General features: G+C 37.9%; 1 protein-coding gene across 3 annotated transcripts; it reads left to right on the plus strand.

The window, feature by feature from the left end:
• The first annotated feature begins 1007 nt into the window (after positions 1–1007).
• Positions 1008–5137, plus strand: LOC131043926 (leucine-rich repeat receptor-like protein kinase TDR). Of its 3 annotated transcripts, none has more exons than XM_057977163.2 (3): positions 1008–1537; positions 1630–3013; positions 4087–5137. In XM_057977163.2, the coding sequence occupies exons 2-3, from the start codon at positions 2028–2030 to the stop codon at positions 4757–4759; spliced, it is 1659 nt and encodes a 552-aa protein (XP_057833146.2). In that variant the 5' UTR covers positions 1008–1537; positions 1630–2027; the 3' UTR covers positions 4760–5137. The 3 variants fall into 3 exon arrangements, with proteins under 3 accessions (XP_057833146.2, XP_057833147.2, XP_057833145.2); XM_057977164.2 differs by having other exon boundaries at positions 1635–3013; XM_057977162.2 differs by having other exon boundaries at positions 1008–3013.
• The last annotated feature ends 11258 nt before the right edge of the window (positions 5138–16395 follow it).

A 16395-nucleotide genomic window follows, 5' to 3' on the forward strand; every position in this document is an offset into this window, starting at 1 on the left:
GGATATGAACCTAAAACTTTCAAAACTCAAATTTCAAATTGAACTTGTCTCCCTTTTCCTTCTACCCATTATGAGCTAACCTAACACAAATTTGTGTAAATTTTTGTGCTATATTGCATTCAAAGACATTCCTTATCCATTTAAAATGAGGATATACAAGAATCTGCGTTCATAAAAATCTATAAAATGCACAATTAAAATAAATACTACATTATCTACTTACATCACCTTTGAAATACTAAATGTTTGTATATAATCTTTTATATATATATATATATATATATATATTCCTCATCTAAATATCCATCTAAATATCAGATTTCATTTGTTTAAACTGATATAATTAACAACATGCTTTTTCCACAATTCTTTATGTATATATTTTACTTAAAAGTAGTAACATAATTATCTAATTGAAAAGATTCAAGGCCAAGTTTAAAAAATGTTTTGACATCAAAGCTAAGGCATAAAGAGCATAAGAGAAGCCTCAAAAGTAGCAAAAGGATGAGAATGAACCGTCCTTCCAAACCAAAACTTTCAGACAAGAATAAGCCGGCCTAGTCAAATATGCTTCACTCATAAAAATAAAAAGTATGTCTGGAATGAATGAAGTAACAAGCAACTGATACATTGCTTTAAAAAAGGTGGCATCCGCATAAGCTTTAGATAATGCAAGGATGCTGGTATTTTAGTAACATAGGTGAATTGAAAATAAGATCCAAAGTTCTAAAATTTTACAGTAAATTTTATTCCAAGCATACGTGCATTTTGGTTGGCTCTTTGCAAAGTCTACTTTCACCTTTCTTGGCTTCCAGTACACTCTTAGAATACAGTTTTGCTTGATTACCAACCATGCATAATGAAAGCCCATCTGGTGACACAACGTATATGTTCAATAACAACAATCGACTTTATTGCATTCTAGAATGGAATGAGCCGCAAAAATTATTAGAATATTCAAAATTTAGCTTAAAGGCTGTGAAAGGAATAAAAACATGCTTGACTGGATTTCTATGGCTATTATAATGAACAAGAGTTAATTAATTGAAGCTTTTTTTTGAATCTCTCTGTCAGGTCCCTGTGCTATTTATTCTGCAAGATAGTTTGGAAACCTAGAATTGGGATGCTAGGTTTACAAGATACAATTAGAAAGCCAGTTGGGCATTTGAAGAAATGCAAGTAAGTTGGTGCTCAGTGAGTAGGGGTGAGGTTATTGGGTTTGATGTTAGCACCAATGAGATGATTTCCTCCTTGATCTGAGGAAGGTCAGAGTGCTCATTCTGAGTCCTAAGTTCTAAGAAGGCAAAGCTCAGGCTAGTGGGGAAAGGAAGGATAGTCGACCTAACATCAATTGAGTTCCTCAATCTCCTCGAGTTTCTGCATGTTTGGTTGTCTTTAATTCAGCTTATGTGATGCAATTTACGATGTTACAGAAATTTCTCTAAGTTCTAAGAAGGCAAAGATCAGGCTAGTGGGGAAAGGATAGATAATCGACCTAACATCAATGAAGTTCCTCAATCTCCTCGAGTATCTTCAGGTCTAGTGCTCTTCCCTCAATTCCCTTCCTGAAATTGCTTTTACAACTGAAAAAATCTTCATATTTACTATTTACTCCCATTCATGGTGAAGGTTAGGTGTAATCCCTAGTCACTGGATTGGGTAATTCTGGCTGTGTTCTTATCTCTTGTTGGCAAATTTCTTCATATAAGAAAGCAGTTGCAATAAGTTTGAGTTTGAGCAGATGCTCAATTCTGTAGATGTCCAAGAAGGAAGGCAAGACTGTCGAATTCTTACTGCCTGCAAGGCTGGGGTGATTCCTTCCCCATTTTATGCTCTGGTTTGAAGTTGGGTATCATGGTTTAGGCTGTTTTTCTAAGCTTTCATCAATCCCCATGATCCAATAGGGTTGACTCTGGTGGGGAATTTGTTAATTGCAAAGCTCCAATTCCCCAGAGTGTGAGTGAGCATTTGAGTCTTGAGCCTTGGCAGTTCAAAAATTTAAAAAGAAGAACTTGAAAACTCCTCTAATGGGAAGGTTTTATTTGGTTATTGCTCTGTTTTTTCTAGTATGCCTAGAAATTCAATCAAGTTTTGTATCTGGTTATCCAATGAAGGATGAAACAAGGGCACTTCTTGCTCTGAAATTTGCTACAGGAGGTCTCGGGGACTGGGGGGAAGAACATAACAGCCCAGTTTCTCCATGTCTCTGGTCAGGGGTCACATGCGATCAGAACAAGACCAAGGTTATCAGCTTGGATCTCTCGCATAGGAATCTCTCTGGCTTCATTCCAGATGACATTCAGTCCTTGTACCATCTGAAAAGCCTCAATCTCAGCAACAATCAGTTTGCTGGTGCTTTTCCAGCAGCAGTTTTCAACCTAGGCAAGCTCAGGGCTCTGGACATCAACCACAATGGCTTTACAGGGGAATTTCCCACAGGCATTTCAGCGCTGGAATTACTGGTGAGTTTCAATGCTTACAGCAACAATTTCACCGGTTCCTTGCCAGCTGACTTTGCCAGACTTCCTCGTCTCAGGCGCCTGAATTTGGCCGGAAGTTACTTTATTGGATCCATTTCGGCAGAGTATGGCTCCATGGGCAGTCTCATATATCTGAATTTAGCTGGTAATAATCTCAGTGGACCCATTTCTCCGGAGCTTGGAAGGTTGCAAAGGCTCAGGCGCTTGGAAATTGGTTATAATTCCTATTCTGGTGGAATTCCAGCTGAGTTTGCCAATTTGACGGAGCTGGAATATCTAGACATTGCATCCTCTGGCCTCTCAGGTACAATCCCAGTAGAGCTGAGCAGTCTCAAAAGGCTTCGTACTCTGTTTGTATTCAGAAACAATCTTGCAGGACCCATTCCTCGTGAGCTGGGTGAGCTTATCAGTTTGCAGTTGCTTGATTTGTCACAAAATATGATCACGGGCCCCATTCCCAAGTCCTTTGCAGGCCTCAAAAACTTGCAGTTGATGAACCTCATGATCAACAAAATGAGCGGGAGGATACCCAGGTAAGGAAACGCAGATTATCAATATTAAAACAGAAATTTACATTTCTTTGAAATTGAAAAATAGCTATCATGAACTGCAAAAATTTTAGTTTCTGGTGGATTCTTTTTGGGTTCCCACTATACTCATCTGGTAAAGGAGTAAGCCAAATTGTTCCATTCAATCCTAATGGTAGGATATAGAAGCAAAAAAAAAATTGTCCATTCAATCCTTATGGTGGAATGTAGAATCTAAAACGTTGTCCATTGTCCATTATGATGGAATATAGAAGCCAAAATGTTCCATTCAATCGTTATAGTGGAACATAGAAGTCCAAAAAGCAGTCCATTCAATCCATATGGTGGAATATAGAAGCCAAAAAGTTGTCCATTCGGTCCTCTGACGAATATTGAAGCCAAAATGTTCTCCACAGAAGTAATCTTGAATGTTCGAAGACTCTTCCCCTTCCGTAGTAGCTGGACAATTTCTAAACATTTATGTTGAATAATTTCCTCGCTTATTCAAAGTTTACTAATTTCTTAGCAGTTGCATCCACTCCCATGAAGATAAGAATAAGCACATGATTGAATCGTCCCTTCAAGTTAATGGTTATTTACCCTCTCAACTATTTATTTTTTAATAACAGTTATTTATTTATGAATATATACATCAAATTTTATTAATTTATTAATATATTTACAATATAAAGAATTAAGCATTTTATCTTTTTTTTTAATTAAAAGTTATATTAAATAAAACTTTCAAACCATTATTAATCTTAAGTACAATATGTACTTATGTTTGCTTTTGGATTGCTATACATTTTTCAATTATAAAGGTCAATTGTTAAATAAGAGTCAAATTGTTTTGGTCAATTAAATAGTCATAAAAAAAATTTCACAATTTTAAAACTTAAGAAATATACATTTACTTTTAAGAAAAATTAAATTTATAATAAAATAAAATAAATACAATCACAAAACTACAAATTGTGAAATGATTGCAATAATACAAATTATAAACTAAATGCAATAGTACTAGCCTAGCCACAAGAACTTAAAAGATATTTCCCATCTAACTTAAGATTCCCTTGCAGGGCAATTGCAGACCTTCCAAATCTTGGAACCCTAATGATCTGGAACAACTCCTTCCATGGAGAACTTCCCAAGCAGCTGGGCAGGAATCAAAGTCTTAGATCAGTGGATCTCTCAGGCAACCATTTCACAGGGGCAATACCTCTCAATCTATGCACAGGTGGTAAGCTGGTAAAGCTAATTCTTTTCTCCAACAGATTGACAGGGCAAATACCATCTAGTCTCTCTCTCTGTTCAACTCTTCAGCGCCTTCGCCTTCACAGAAACAATCTCACTGGCCAAATCCCCAAAGGCATTGGCTTCCTGTCCAAATTGAACTACATTGATCTTTCTCACAATGATCTTGAAGGCTCTATTCCTGCAGATTTCAATAACTGCACCAGTTTGGAATTCTTTGATGTTTCCTTCAACAGTCATCTCTGTGGACCTATTCCTACACAAGGATTCTTCAAGCACATAGATTCAAGATCTTTTGCAGGTAGCCCAGGATTGTGTGGAGGAGTGCTACAGCCCTGTTCAAATACAAAGTGCCCTTATGACCCATCAACCAAAAACAAAAGAAAAGTTTTAGGTGCTGTGTTGGGAGTTACTGCTGGAGGTACTGCTGTTGGCCTGTTGGTTACCCTCATCTGGCTTCGCAAGCAGTATTACAGAAGATTGAAAGCTCAAGGTTGATTTAGGCTATTTCACGGGCATATACCAAATGAATTTGAAATGCTACTAAGTTTCCATAGGTCACATTAATAATACAGGTTTGAGGTATGTTGTTCATTACAACCAGATACAGGCATCCCAAAGCCTTTATCACCCATGAAATACTTCTCCGTGTGTTTAAAGCAGTGTGTCAGTTGTGTAATCTAGAATTAATTCATTGTGGGTCTGTTTATTTCCATGATTCTACAAACACAGCAATTTATTGCTGCTTACCTGTAATATACATCGTTGTCTGTACAATGCATACTGTAGTGCTGGTAATATGTGAACCACAACAAAAATCCAAATGTACTCCTAGCGTTGCTTCCTTGTATAATTAAAGTACAAATATGCTCATTTCTTTGTTAATATTGTGCTTCTCAATAAATTGTTTTTATTTTAATTCTTAATTGAAGAAACAGGGTATTTCAATATCCACAAATGGCCATACATTGTATAAGTACATGATTTAGAGTAAAAAACAAGAGAACAAAAAATTAAAGGCATTAAAAATGTTTTTTGTTTTTATAAGTGAAGAGTTCAGTTGGGTTTTTATTAATGAGAAAAGATTTTTTTATATGTTTTGAAAGTTTATAGTTATATTATAATTGTAGAAAATGTAAATAGTTATAATAAGAGTATATTTTAGAGAAATGTTTATTGTAAATAGATTTGAGACTATTTTATATTGATTGAGTAGGTTCAAAGAGTATAATTTTGACATCTTTCTCTTACGATAATTATTTCCTAAGGATACATCTCTATGACCCACATAGGTATAGGTTCCCATCAAAAGTGATTTGACTTATAATTTTTGCCTACATTTTCTAGAAATTGCCAGTTACATTGCCTTACCAAAGAACCCCTTCATACCACAAGCATCATCAATCAATTATGGCAAAGAATGAGAAATATGATTCTCCTTTATCCCCTTTTTAACCATGTCTTCTCCACCTTCTTCTTCCAAGGGTTGCACCACCATTTCAGAATTGCAAAAATTCTTTACCAATTCTTGCAAGAAATCACAAGAAGTTAGTAGTTGGTTATCCATAGGACAACTCTAATTTCTCCAAACAAAATCTTTACTAGGCTTTCTCTTTTGCATCCATTCATAAAGCTTGATCAACCTCAATTGAGACTACAACAAGGATGGGCAATATGATTTCTCGTGTCCAATTTGGCTATAATGAAAGCATTTGAATTTTTATCCTTCAAAATCCATATATTACAAATATATTTCTAAAGAAGACTAAATTTGAATAGATCATATCATGGGGATGATAAATCAACTAGTAAAATACCACAATTTGAATGCAAAAATAATGATAAACTTTCACAAGTGAATAATGAACACAAAAGCATGTCTATCAAATAAAATGAGAATGTATATAATGTATGATGAGAGCTTTACATATAAAGAGAAGGAAAAGGAAGTAGGAAGTTAGGAATGAATGTTTAACTACCCCTCCAAATATCTAAAACATGTTAGCTCACATGAGATAAATGTTTGGACATGTGTGAAGTCTACATGAGGTGACACAAACAGATAGGTAACCTATAAGTAAACATTAGCTAACTAGCTTGATAATGACATTGTTTACACAAATGCAACTTAGGAAGGGTAAATAAAATAATGATTGGTCTTGACTAATAAGTCATATTAGGTAACCATGTACAAAAGGAAATTCTAATAAAATCCATAGGAAAAAAACCCTTTCCAAAAGAGAAATGATGCAAAGAGAATTTACAAGAAGAAGATAGAAAATAGAAGGAAGGACTTATCATGAAAATCCAAGGATTACTTCTATCACATAAGTACAATAAATACTCCCCCATAAAAGAGATAAAGAGACTATGGAGGGCCCCATAAGATGATAGATCCTACAATTTAGAGTGGTGCTCAAAGAAGAATGCAAAATGTGATCCATGAAGAATGTAAGTCTTTGAATGGTGTGCAAGATCCAAAGACAATGATGTAACCTTTGAAAGATTCTTAAGTGCTCCATGTGAATGCTAATGTAGAATGTTAAGAAAAATAATAGAAGTTGATCAAACAATTTCCTACATAACCCCAACAAATAAAAGCATGCATACAAGATTATAGAATAACCATATTGCAAAGATCAAATATATAGCACAAGATATGCCCTACAAAAAAATCCTCAAGAGCAAAAAAATCCAAATCTCCAAAAGCATTCACACTCAATATATTATTTAGCATCCATATGCAAAGAATAGACAACATACCCATCAAAGAGTGACACATGATATACCTAGGAAAACCCTCGTGAGGGAAAAACCCAACCTCCCAAATCATCCATCCACCATGTATTAATCAACAATTCAACATTACAATACATCCATGAAAGCCTTTGAACTCCAACCATTAACAAACACTCCATGTGAACAAGCATGTAACCACACATCCGATGCCATTCTTCCAACCTCCACAAATGCTAACATGGCTAACCTTCTAATCTTAAACAACTACCTTTGTGGTTTCTTTTATAGAGTCAAGCTCCCACAAACGACCAAGTGGTATTACATAAAAAAAAATATGCTAAAACCATGGGTTACCTACCCATGAACCCCACATCTAATATTGTGATGCGGGAGCATCCCCGTTTCTTGGTAATCTTGCATCAACCAAAAATATTTATTTTTTGTTTTGCAGTTTCAGCATTTCATTCTACATTTTCTAGCATTGTCTCACCGGATCCTGTGGAGTTGGATTTTGCTTGAAGACTTGATCATCTACCTTATTCCCAAACCACGGAGCATTTGGATCATTTTTCGGCAAGTTATCACTACCAGTTTCCGAGACAGATTTCTGGTACCGGTTGCCTGGACCTATTTGCATTATTGATCTACTAGATCCCTTTCATAGCTTGCGGAGCCCTGAGTGTTGATTTTGATGTTCCTTGGCGTTAGGTCTTGTTCTTCGACATTTGATCCCTTTTTGGACCGAACGGACCCCTTGGATTGTATAAATCATTGTAATTAAGCATTAAAATGTAGATTCAAGGTATTAGACAGAACATAGAAGCTAGATCTTAAGATTTGAGGTCCCAGTTGTGACGTGTTCTGTAATTGAGCATATTTTAGCAGGCCTGTGAGCTGATTTCTATAAGCTGGATGTTACCAGTGAATTGTAATCAATTTTCATGATATAATTCATTTTTTTATGCATTGCCTCCATCATATCCTTGTGTTTTCGTTGTATTTACTCTTGCTGACCGGTCTGGATTGATCTCTTTAAGGTCACTCCTAACCGGTGATTGCACCAAGTGGTACCCAAGCAAATTTCGTTGTAGAGATTGTGTTGTCCTGAGAATTTTGTTGTGGTGTGGTGGATTGTGGATCCGACCTACAGTTGCAAAGGACTGGCGTGAAGATGGTGCGAAGAGGAAATAGGAATGGTGGAGCGCGTGGGAATGCAAATCCGATAGTGATGGAAATGTTGAGAGGAATTGTCGCTCGGTTGGAAGCCATTGAGATAGCTCAAAGAAGAGGCCGACATATTGAGGATGTAAGTGAAGATGAAGAAGAAGAAGCCCCTGCAGAATGAGCAAACCCACCGGTGTTTGATCCAAATGAAGAGAGGTTCTTGAGGGTTTTGAGTAGGGCGAAGACTGAGAATTCGGAGAATGAAGAAGAACAACTGGAAGAGATGAAAGAGTTGCTAACAGAGTATGAGGACATCATATCAGATAATGTGCCTGATGGATTACCTCCTGTAAGAAGTATCGGCCATTACATGGACCTGATTCGCAGAGCTAGTTTGCCTAATAAAGCTTCACACTAGATGATACCAGCAGAGAATGAAGAATTGAACAAACAAGTGCAAGAGTTGTTGAATAAAGGTTTGATCAGAGAAAGTTTGAGTCCTTGTGCAGTACCAACAGTATTAGCACCTAAGAAGAATGGAGAATGGAGGATGTGTACCGATTCTAGAGCAATAAACAAGATCACAGTAAAATACTGGATTCCTTTGCCCAGGATGGATGACATAATGGATAGTTCAAATGGAGCCAAATACTTTAAAAAGATAGACTTGAAGAGTGGATATCATCAAATCGGGATCAGAGAAGGAGATGAGTGGAAGACAACATTCAAGACAAATGAAGGATTGTATGAGTGGTTGGTGATGCCTTTTGGGTTAACTAATGCACGAAGTACTTTCATGAGGCTGATGAATGAGGTATTGAAGAAATTCTTGGGTAAGTTTGTTATTGTATATTTGGATGACATTCTAATTTTCAGTAAGACAAAAGAGGAGCATTTGTTGCATTTAAGATAATTTTTGCAGAGGTTGAGAGAAGAAAAGTTGTTGATAAACCTTAAGAAGTGTACTTCCATGAAGGAAGAGTTAGTCTATCTGGGATTTGTGATATCTGACGATGGTTTCAAAATGGACCCTGAGAAAGTAAAAACAATTGTTGAATGACCTACACTAGAAAGCATTGGAGAGGTCAGATCATTTCATGGATTAGCTAGTTTCTATCGGAAGTTTATTAGAAATTTCAGTTTTGTTTGTAGTCCTATGACTAAGACAATGAGGGGAGATAGGAAGGAGTTCAAGTGGACCACATGAGCAAAAAAAAATTTTGAACTATTGAAGCTGAAAGCGACTGAGAAGCTTGTGTTAGCTTTACCGGATTTCAACAAAGTATTTCAAGTAGACTGTGATGCAAGTGGAAAAGCAATTGGAGTAGTCTTGAGTCAGTAAGGGAGAGCAGTAGCTTATTTCAGTGAGAAATTGAATGATTCCTAGAGGAGCTATTCAGTGTACGATTAGGAATTTTATGCCATACTTCAAGCCTTGAAGAAGTGGAGACATTACTTGTTGCCTAAGGAGTTTGTGTTGTATACTAATCATCAAGATTTGCAATATTTGAATAGCCAGAGTAAGTTGAATTAGATGTTGAACACAAGATGCCACTGAGAGCGGGGGGGGTGAATCAATGATTTCCAGACTTAACCATTTTCTAACCTATGTGAGTATACCAATTAACTGATTTAACATAAAGTAGACATACCAGTTAGATGGGAGTATAACACAAATGCAACCACACATAAAAGGGACATCTCATAACACCAGATGTATGAGGAAAACCCAAGATGGGAAAAACCTTGGTGAGAAGTGTTGTTGGAGACTACTGCTCCAATCCAGCCTCATAATGAAAACCTCAGTTACAACATTTAGGGCACCAACCCAAGGAGTACCACTCCCACTTTAGGGCACCAACCCTTGCATTGAGCTCCAACTCAGTGATTACAAGATATATCATAAATACAAAAGTAATCTCTTTGTTACAAAAGAACTTTGTAACTCTCATGCAAGTCTCTCCATCGGTTCTCCTCTCTCCAATTCTCTGTCAATTCTCTGCTCACCTTCTCACTGTTGCAACCTTATCTTCTGCTGCAACTCACTCTCTATTGCAACCCTTACCGGTTCAGCCTTTGGTTCTTCTTTGTCAGTTCTACTCTTTGTCGGTTCTCTTTTCTCTATGTCACACTGCTGCTAGCCACCACCGATCTTCTTCACTCAGTCGGATGTTTACTATCTGATTACTGTCAGTTCACAACTTACCGATACTTCACTGCAATCTTCTCTGCAATCTTCTCTGTCTCTTCTCTGTTGGTTCAGTCACCACCGGTGTACTCCTCTATCAGACTTAATGGCAGATGGTCGGTTGCCTCACTCTTGTTGGTTCACTTCTTCTAACCGGTTCTCTCTCAATCACACAATCTCCTCTATGATTGTTGATGGATTCTCTGCTGCTCTTTCACTCTCTATCTTTCATCATTCAGCGTGCAACATCATTAATCATCTTCAGTCATGAGTCGACATACTTATACTTGAGTTTTCCTACCATGACCGACATTCAAATTTCTGGCTCGCTAGGGTTTCTTCATCGACCCTGAGGCACACCAAATCCAATCAGATCTTCATCTAGAGATCGACCACCTGCAACAAATCAATTAGACTCTACCAATCTTGTTGCATTCAAAACATGTTTTCCCTATTTGGCAAACACGACACCTTCTTTGGTCTACACTTGTCAAACACCTATGAAGCGATCACGTAGATAGCTTCACCTACTCTGATCAGCACCTCGACACTCGGCCTTGATCATGAAGTCACCAAATCAGATCTATGTCCTCTAATCAGTCTCGAGTTGCACCCTTCTGCACTCCACCCGTGAAATACGCTATCGATATTAATATCGACCAGTCACCACCTACCTCACTAATAACTCTTCACCGACCACCGTATACATGACACCTATCTCCTATGTGTCATCATAGTCAGCATCCACCTCTGCTAAGTCTTATGTGTCAGTCCAGACAATATCACTGACCAGTAGCACATAACCGGGTCCATCTACCGGTTCACAAACCCTGCGGGTTAAACCCTAACTGGTTTGTCTTCAACCTTGCACTTTGCTTCTCTTTCGATGGAACACCTAAACTGGTCAGTACACTTGCCAACTTCCCTCATGCACATCTTCAATAGATGGGAGCCTTGACTTCTGCACCTTGTCAGCTTTACAGGTGGACATACTTACCGGTAACCACCTTGATGACACCATGTCATCAACCTTCAACAAAATCCATCTATCTGTATTTGTGGCAACACATTTCTCCTTCTTCAATTTGGTTGCACTTTTTGTCTGCAACTGCACAACCTTGCCTTCTTCATTGATTGACTGGTTCTCCTATCAGCTGGTTTGTCATAGTGACAAACATATCCTTCCTTCTCTGTACTGACAACTCATCATGTCTACTCGGCTGATTTGGTGCATATCTCTAATCTCATGCACCTAAGGCAACTTAGTGTTTCACTGGTTGATCTAGTGTGAGCCTTCGATCACTTGCCTTCTACTCTTCTAGCTTATCTCAGAGAACTAAGATGCATTCCATGCATAAAGGGAGATAAGCTCAGCTTATCACTTACCAGTGGGAATGGATCCTTGTCATCTGCATCCGATATTGCACCAATTTGCTTCCCTGTTTGAGCTGGCATATCATCAAATAGGCACATATGATCCGGTTGGGCACACACACAGTCAAACATCTCTTCATTTGGTGACTTCATCTTTATCCGATGGGAATCTTGTTGTTTCACATCCACCCATCATACCAGTTGGCACTTCTGCATTAGCTCACCCTGCAGATCCACTTGTCGATTGGCAATAATGCATTGCCAACATGTCACTTACCGATTGTTACACCATACCGGTCTCCAGTCCATGTCTTCAACACAAGTCAACACTAACTTGTGTACCTGTGGCTCCAATGATCATTATGATGGATGACATTAATGACACCATTTCTGGTATGCATCAATGACAACATTGCTCATCAATCTCCCATACCGGTTGCCACCTTATACCGGTTGACATCAATGACAACACAATGCCAACAATCTCCCCCTTTGTCATTGATGTCAATACATGTAGTATCCAACATACTACAAATTCTCTCTCCCCCTTTGTGTGTTCCTTGAATTCTCACACATGTAGTATGTGACATACTACAAAATCTCTTTCCCCCTTTGACAACAATGGCAAAGGGCACTGATAGGATTTCTCTCCTCCTTGTCTCTACTGGGCACTGACACATTTCTAACCCCCTTTTTCTCTATCAGATGCTTCTCCTCCTTTGACCATCATACTTAGCATCCTCTCAATTCACAACACTTGAGATGGAGGGCTCAATCACCAACTGACACCAATTTCTAGCAACCAAGTGTATATACAAACTGGAAACCTTTTGCATATACAAGTCTGAAACCAATTGAAGGCACATGTGTCAATGAATACAACATACTTGTCGGTCATACTGCATCATCTCCCCTTTAATATGCAGAAGCTATTCTAACCCCAATTTGTTGATATCAAGTGTTGAAGCTGACACTGATACCAATTGTATCTTCTCTTATACCAATTGTATGTTCTCCTGTACAGGTAACTCTCCTGGTGGTCTAGTTGTGATTTCAAATAAGTACAAATTGGATAGTCATTGAAATACCTCACAACCTTGAACCGATGAGAAAATCCCAAAGTCTCAATCATATTGGTACATCCATAGACACTTGCACTCCCTCTGTGTCCAGCGAGACTGATAAAAGTTAGAAAACATGGTTGTCAACTCCCCCTGAGTCATACATCTCAGGTCTTCATTTGCCTGTTAGGTTCTAAACTAGAGCCAAACTTCCCCATATATCGGGTGAGTTGTGCAAATGTGATCAATTGATGATATTCCAGCTCCATTATATTCACCATAACTTAAGACATGATCCTAGATGTACACAATGCCATACTATATCATTATCATGCCATATATCAAAACGGTTAGCTCAAAACGATACATGCATACATGATCAACTATCGGGCCATCATATGTCATTCAAGTCCTTTTAAATACCACCCGAGACATAACCACTTCTTCATATCACACCTCTGAAGTTATTGCAATGATCCCAAACCTCATTGACTTACATAACCTACAATACCGGTTAGTATGCATATCGGTAACGTACTGCACATACCAGTTTCCTGCACCAGTCCATCATCTCTACCGGAGCACCTTCCTCTACCACCTGTCTTCTTGTGTCAATTTGCTTCCGATCCCAATTGCAAATTTTCCATCCATTGACACATGTAGTAGTGATCCATCTCTCATTTGTAGGTGTGTAGCCAAGGCAGACGCTACACACACTTGTCATCTCATTTTCTTCCTTCTTACCGACAACAACCTGTCTTCTCCTTTATCCTTATCAAGCATGGGGGTGAATGATCTGATCAATATTTAGCTCCCCCTTAGTCCTACATCCCCTTTAAGCCTTAGGAGATATCACTGTTGGCAATATAGCATTATAACAGACAATGAAAGATTGTTGGCTTTTCAATAAGGATATTGAGAAGGTTGTTGATGATTATGGATATAACTGATTAAATATGTTTACTGTCTTGATATTATTATTTTGTCGTTGATGTCAAGAAATTGATTTTCTAATTCAGTATGATGTTGCCATATCTTGAGAAGTATGATTTAAAAGAGTATAAAGATGTCGGTAAAAGACACAGGGAAGAATATGATGAATAAGGGGATGAATAAGGTATTTCAATGGGCAACTATTACCGAGTCAGACAATGATGAGATCATGATGTTTAGATTGTTTTAACATCATACATATGTTGTAAATTGTAAAGGTTAATACTATACTATGTTACCAAGCAAGGAACCTAGTCGGTAAACCCTAAGGTTATCGCTATCGGTTAATGAAGGCAGAATGTCTACCGAGTGAAGTTTAGTATTCACCGAGTTATAACCAAGTTGCTACCGAGTTGTAACCGAGCTATAACAAAATGCATTAAATGTTTACATGCGATATTTAATGAAGGAAGCTGATGAGCTGGAACTGATTAAATGATTGGTGAGCCGTGGATGAAGTTTATTAATGAATCTAAGGCAATGAAAAGTTAGCATGAAGATCTAAAGCTCAGATTGAACTGCAATACCCTAGCACAAGTTCCAAGAAATATATGCAAGTTCCAAGGTGGGGTAAAATGTTTTCAGATCGAAAGATACATTGAACCTAGACAAGATTGAAGATCTGATGGCTATGATTGATCATGGGAAATGTGATCAAGGAGATTAAGCGGTTAGCTAATTGTTTATAAATAGGGAATTGTTGATAAACAATGTATGCGGGCAAGTGTATGCACATGGATGCTACATAGTGATTACCGAGCACAGAAGCTTGAAGACCTGTTTGAATAACAGAGTAGAGAAGCCCAACAGATAGATAAGATTAGTTCTATGTCTAGATTGTATTGAACAAATAGGAATTTGCTTTAGCATTTTAGATGTGAAGTTGCAGATAGATTTTTATTACTGTTATTTTGTGAAAGTGACAGAAAATCTCTTAACCAAGTGGACTTAACAGTCTTATTTGTAAAACCCTCTAGCAAGGTGACATTTTGATTGAGTGTTTGAAATCCTTTAACAAGGTCACTTCTAACAAGGTGAAGATCCTAACAGATCTGAGGGAAATCCCTTAACCAGGTCACATCTAGCAATGTGTTTGTAATCTTTAACAGGATTTGCTTTTAACCGAGCATACTCTAGAAGAGTATATTTCTTAGTGGGTCTGAAATCCCACAGTGGTTTTTCCCTATTTGGGTTTCCACGTTAAATCTGGTGTTATGATGTTTGTGATGTTTATATGCTTTTGAGTTTGCATGTTTAACAGTTTTGGTTATATTACTGAAGTATATGTTACCGAGGTTGAATATGATGTTTTTATGGATGATTAAGTTTGTATGATTCACCCCCCCCCTCTCATCTTGTTGGCTATTGGATTTGTACTTACATTAAGTATCAGAACTATCAATCACTTGTGCATTGAATGCACAATGTTGGTCCATGGTTGCATTTTTATTCTTCCTCCATACCTGCATGACTTCACTTTTCTTCCCATTTTCAATCTTGGGAGCAGGTCTTACCTTATTTTGTTGAATGGTCCTTGCTCTACCAAGTTCTGCATTACTACATGAGGCATTGTTGTAGAAGCAAACTGTGTTCATGCCAATCGCATGATTGGAGAACCTTTTGTTAAACCGGTTAGACCATCTTCTTCTAGTCATGTTGTTGTAACCGGTGGACCTCTTGATCCTGCATAGACATTTCTCCTTTGGTTCCATGTAGGTCTCTGACTTCTATAAGCTCTATATCCATTTCCATGTTGAGCATAGCTGCTATACCGGTTGTCATATGATTGCAATCCCATCTTTTTGCAATCATGACTTCTATGGCCAAAACCATTATATCTTTGGCAGATAACATTATTATTTCTAGGAAGAACATTATGTCTATTCCTAGACCTCTTTTTGCATTCAACTACCCTATGACCATAATCTTTGCATGAGAAGCAGTAACCGGTAAAGGATGGCATATGACACAAATTTATTTTGCCATGCATGAGGAGATCTTACCATTTTAGTATCTCCATTTCTACTTCTCCGGGGACGGCTCTTGGATTTTCCACGCTCTACAGCTCTTCCATTTGATATCTTCTTTTCCCACACTTTCTTTGTCTTATGAGTGGTAGCATTTCCTTGTCTTCTACCGGTAGGAGGTCTTCTATGTTGTCTTCTTCTATTCTTACTTCCGGTGAAGCTTCTCCCATATTTCCTTTTCCTTTGGGATCTGCATTGTTTCTCCTTCTTGCAGCACCGATTTTCATCCTTGTCTTCATGTCTTCACCGATTGTGGTTAGATCAACCTTCTTTCGGGGAGAATTCCGGACTGTGAAGATCTATCTCTTGTTATCTCCATTAGAAGAGACAAATAGAATGTCATTGTGGGGGACATTCTTGCTAGTGGAGCATTCACTTGCACCACTTCCTAATCCTTTGGTATCTTTGGAGTGTTTTTGTTTTTTCAACATCTTGTCCAAGGCATCACCGCTGCCATCAAACCGGATTCTTACCTTGAGCTTGTTCTGACATTTCTCAAGGTCATTTCGGAGATTCCCCATTTCTCCTTCTAGCAGCTGACACTTTTTATCCTTGGCCTCTAGCTCAGATGCTAGATCAATACATTGG

This window comes from Cryptomeria japonica, chromosome 9 (assembly GCF_030272615.1).
Source record: "Cryptomeria japonica chromosome 9, Sugi_1.0, whole genome shotgun sequence".
NCBI lineage: Eukaryota > Viridiplantae > Streptophyta > Pinopsida > Cupressales > Cupressaceae > Cryptomeria > Cryptomeria japonica.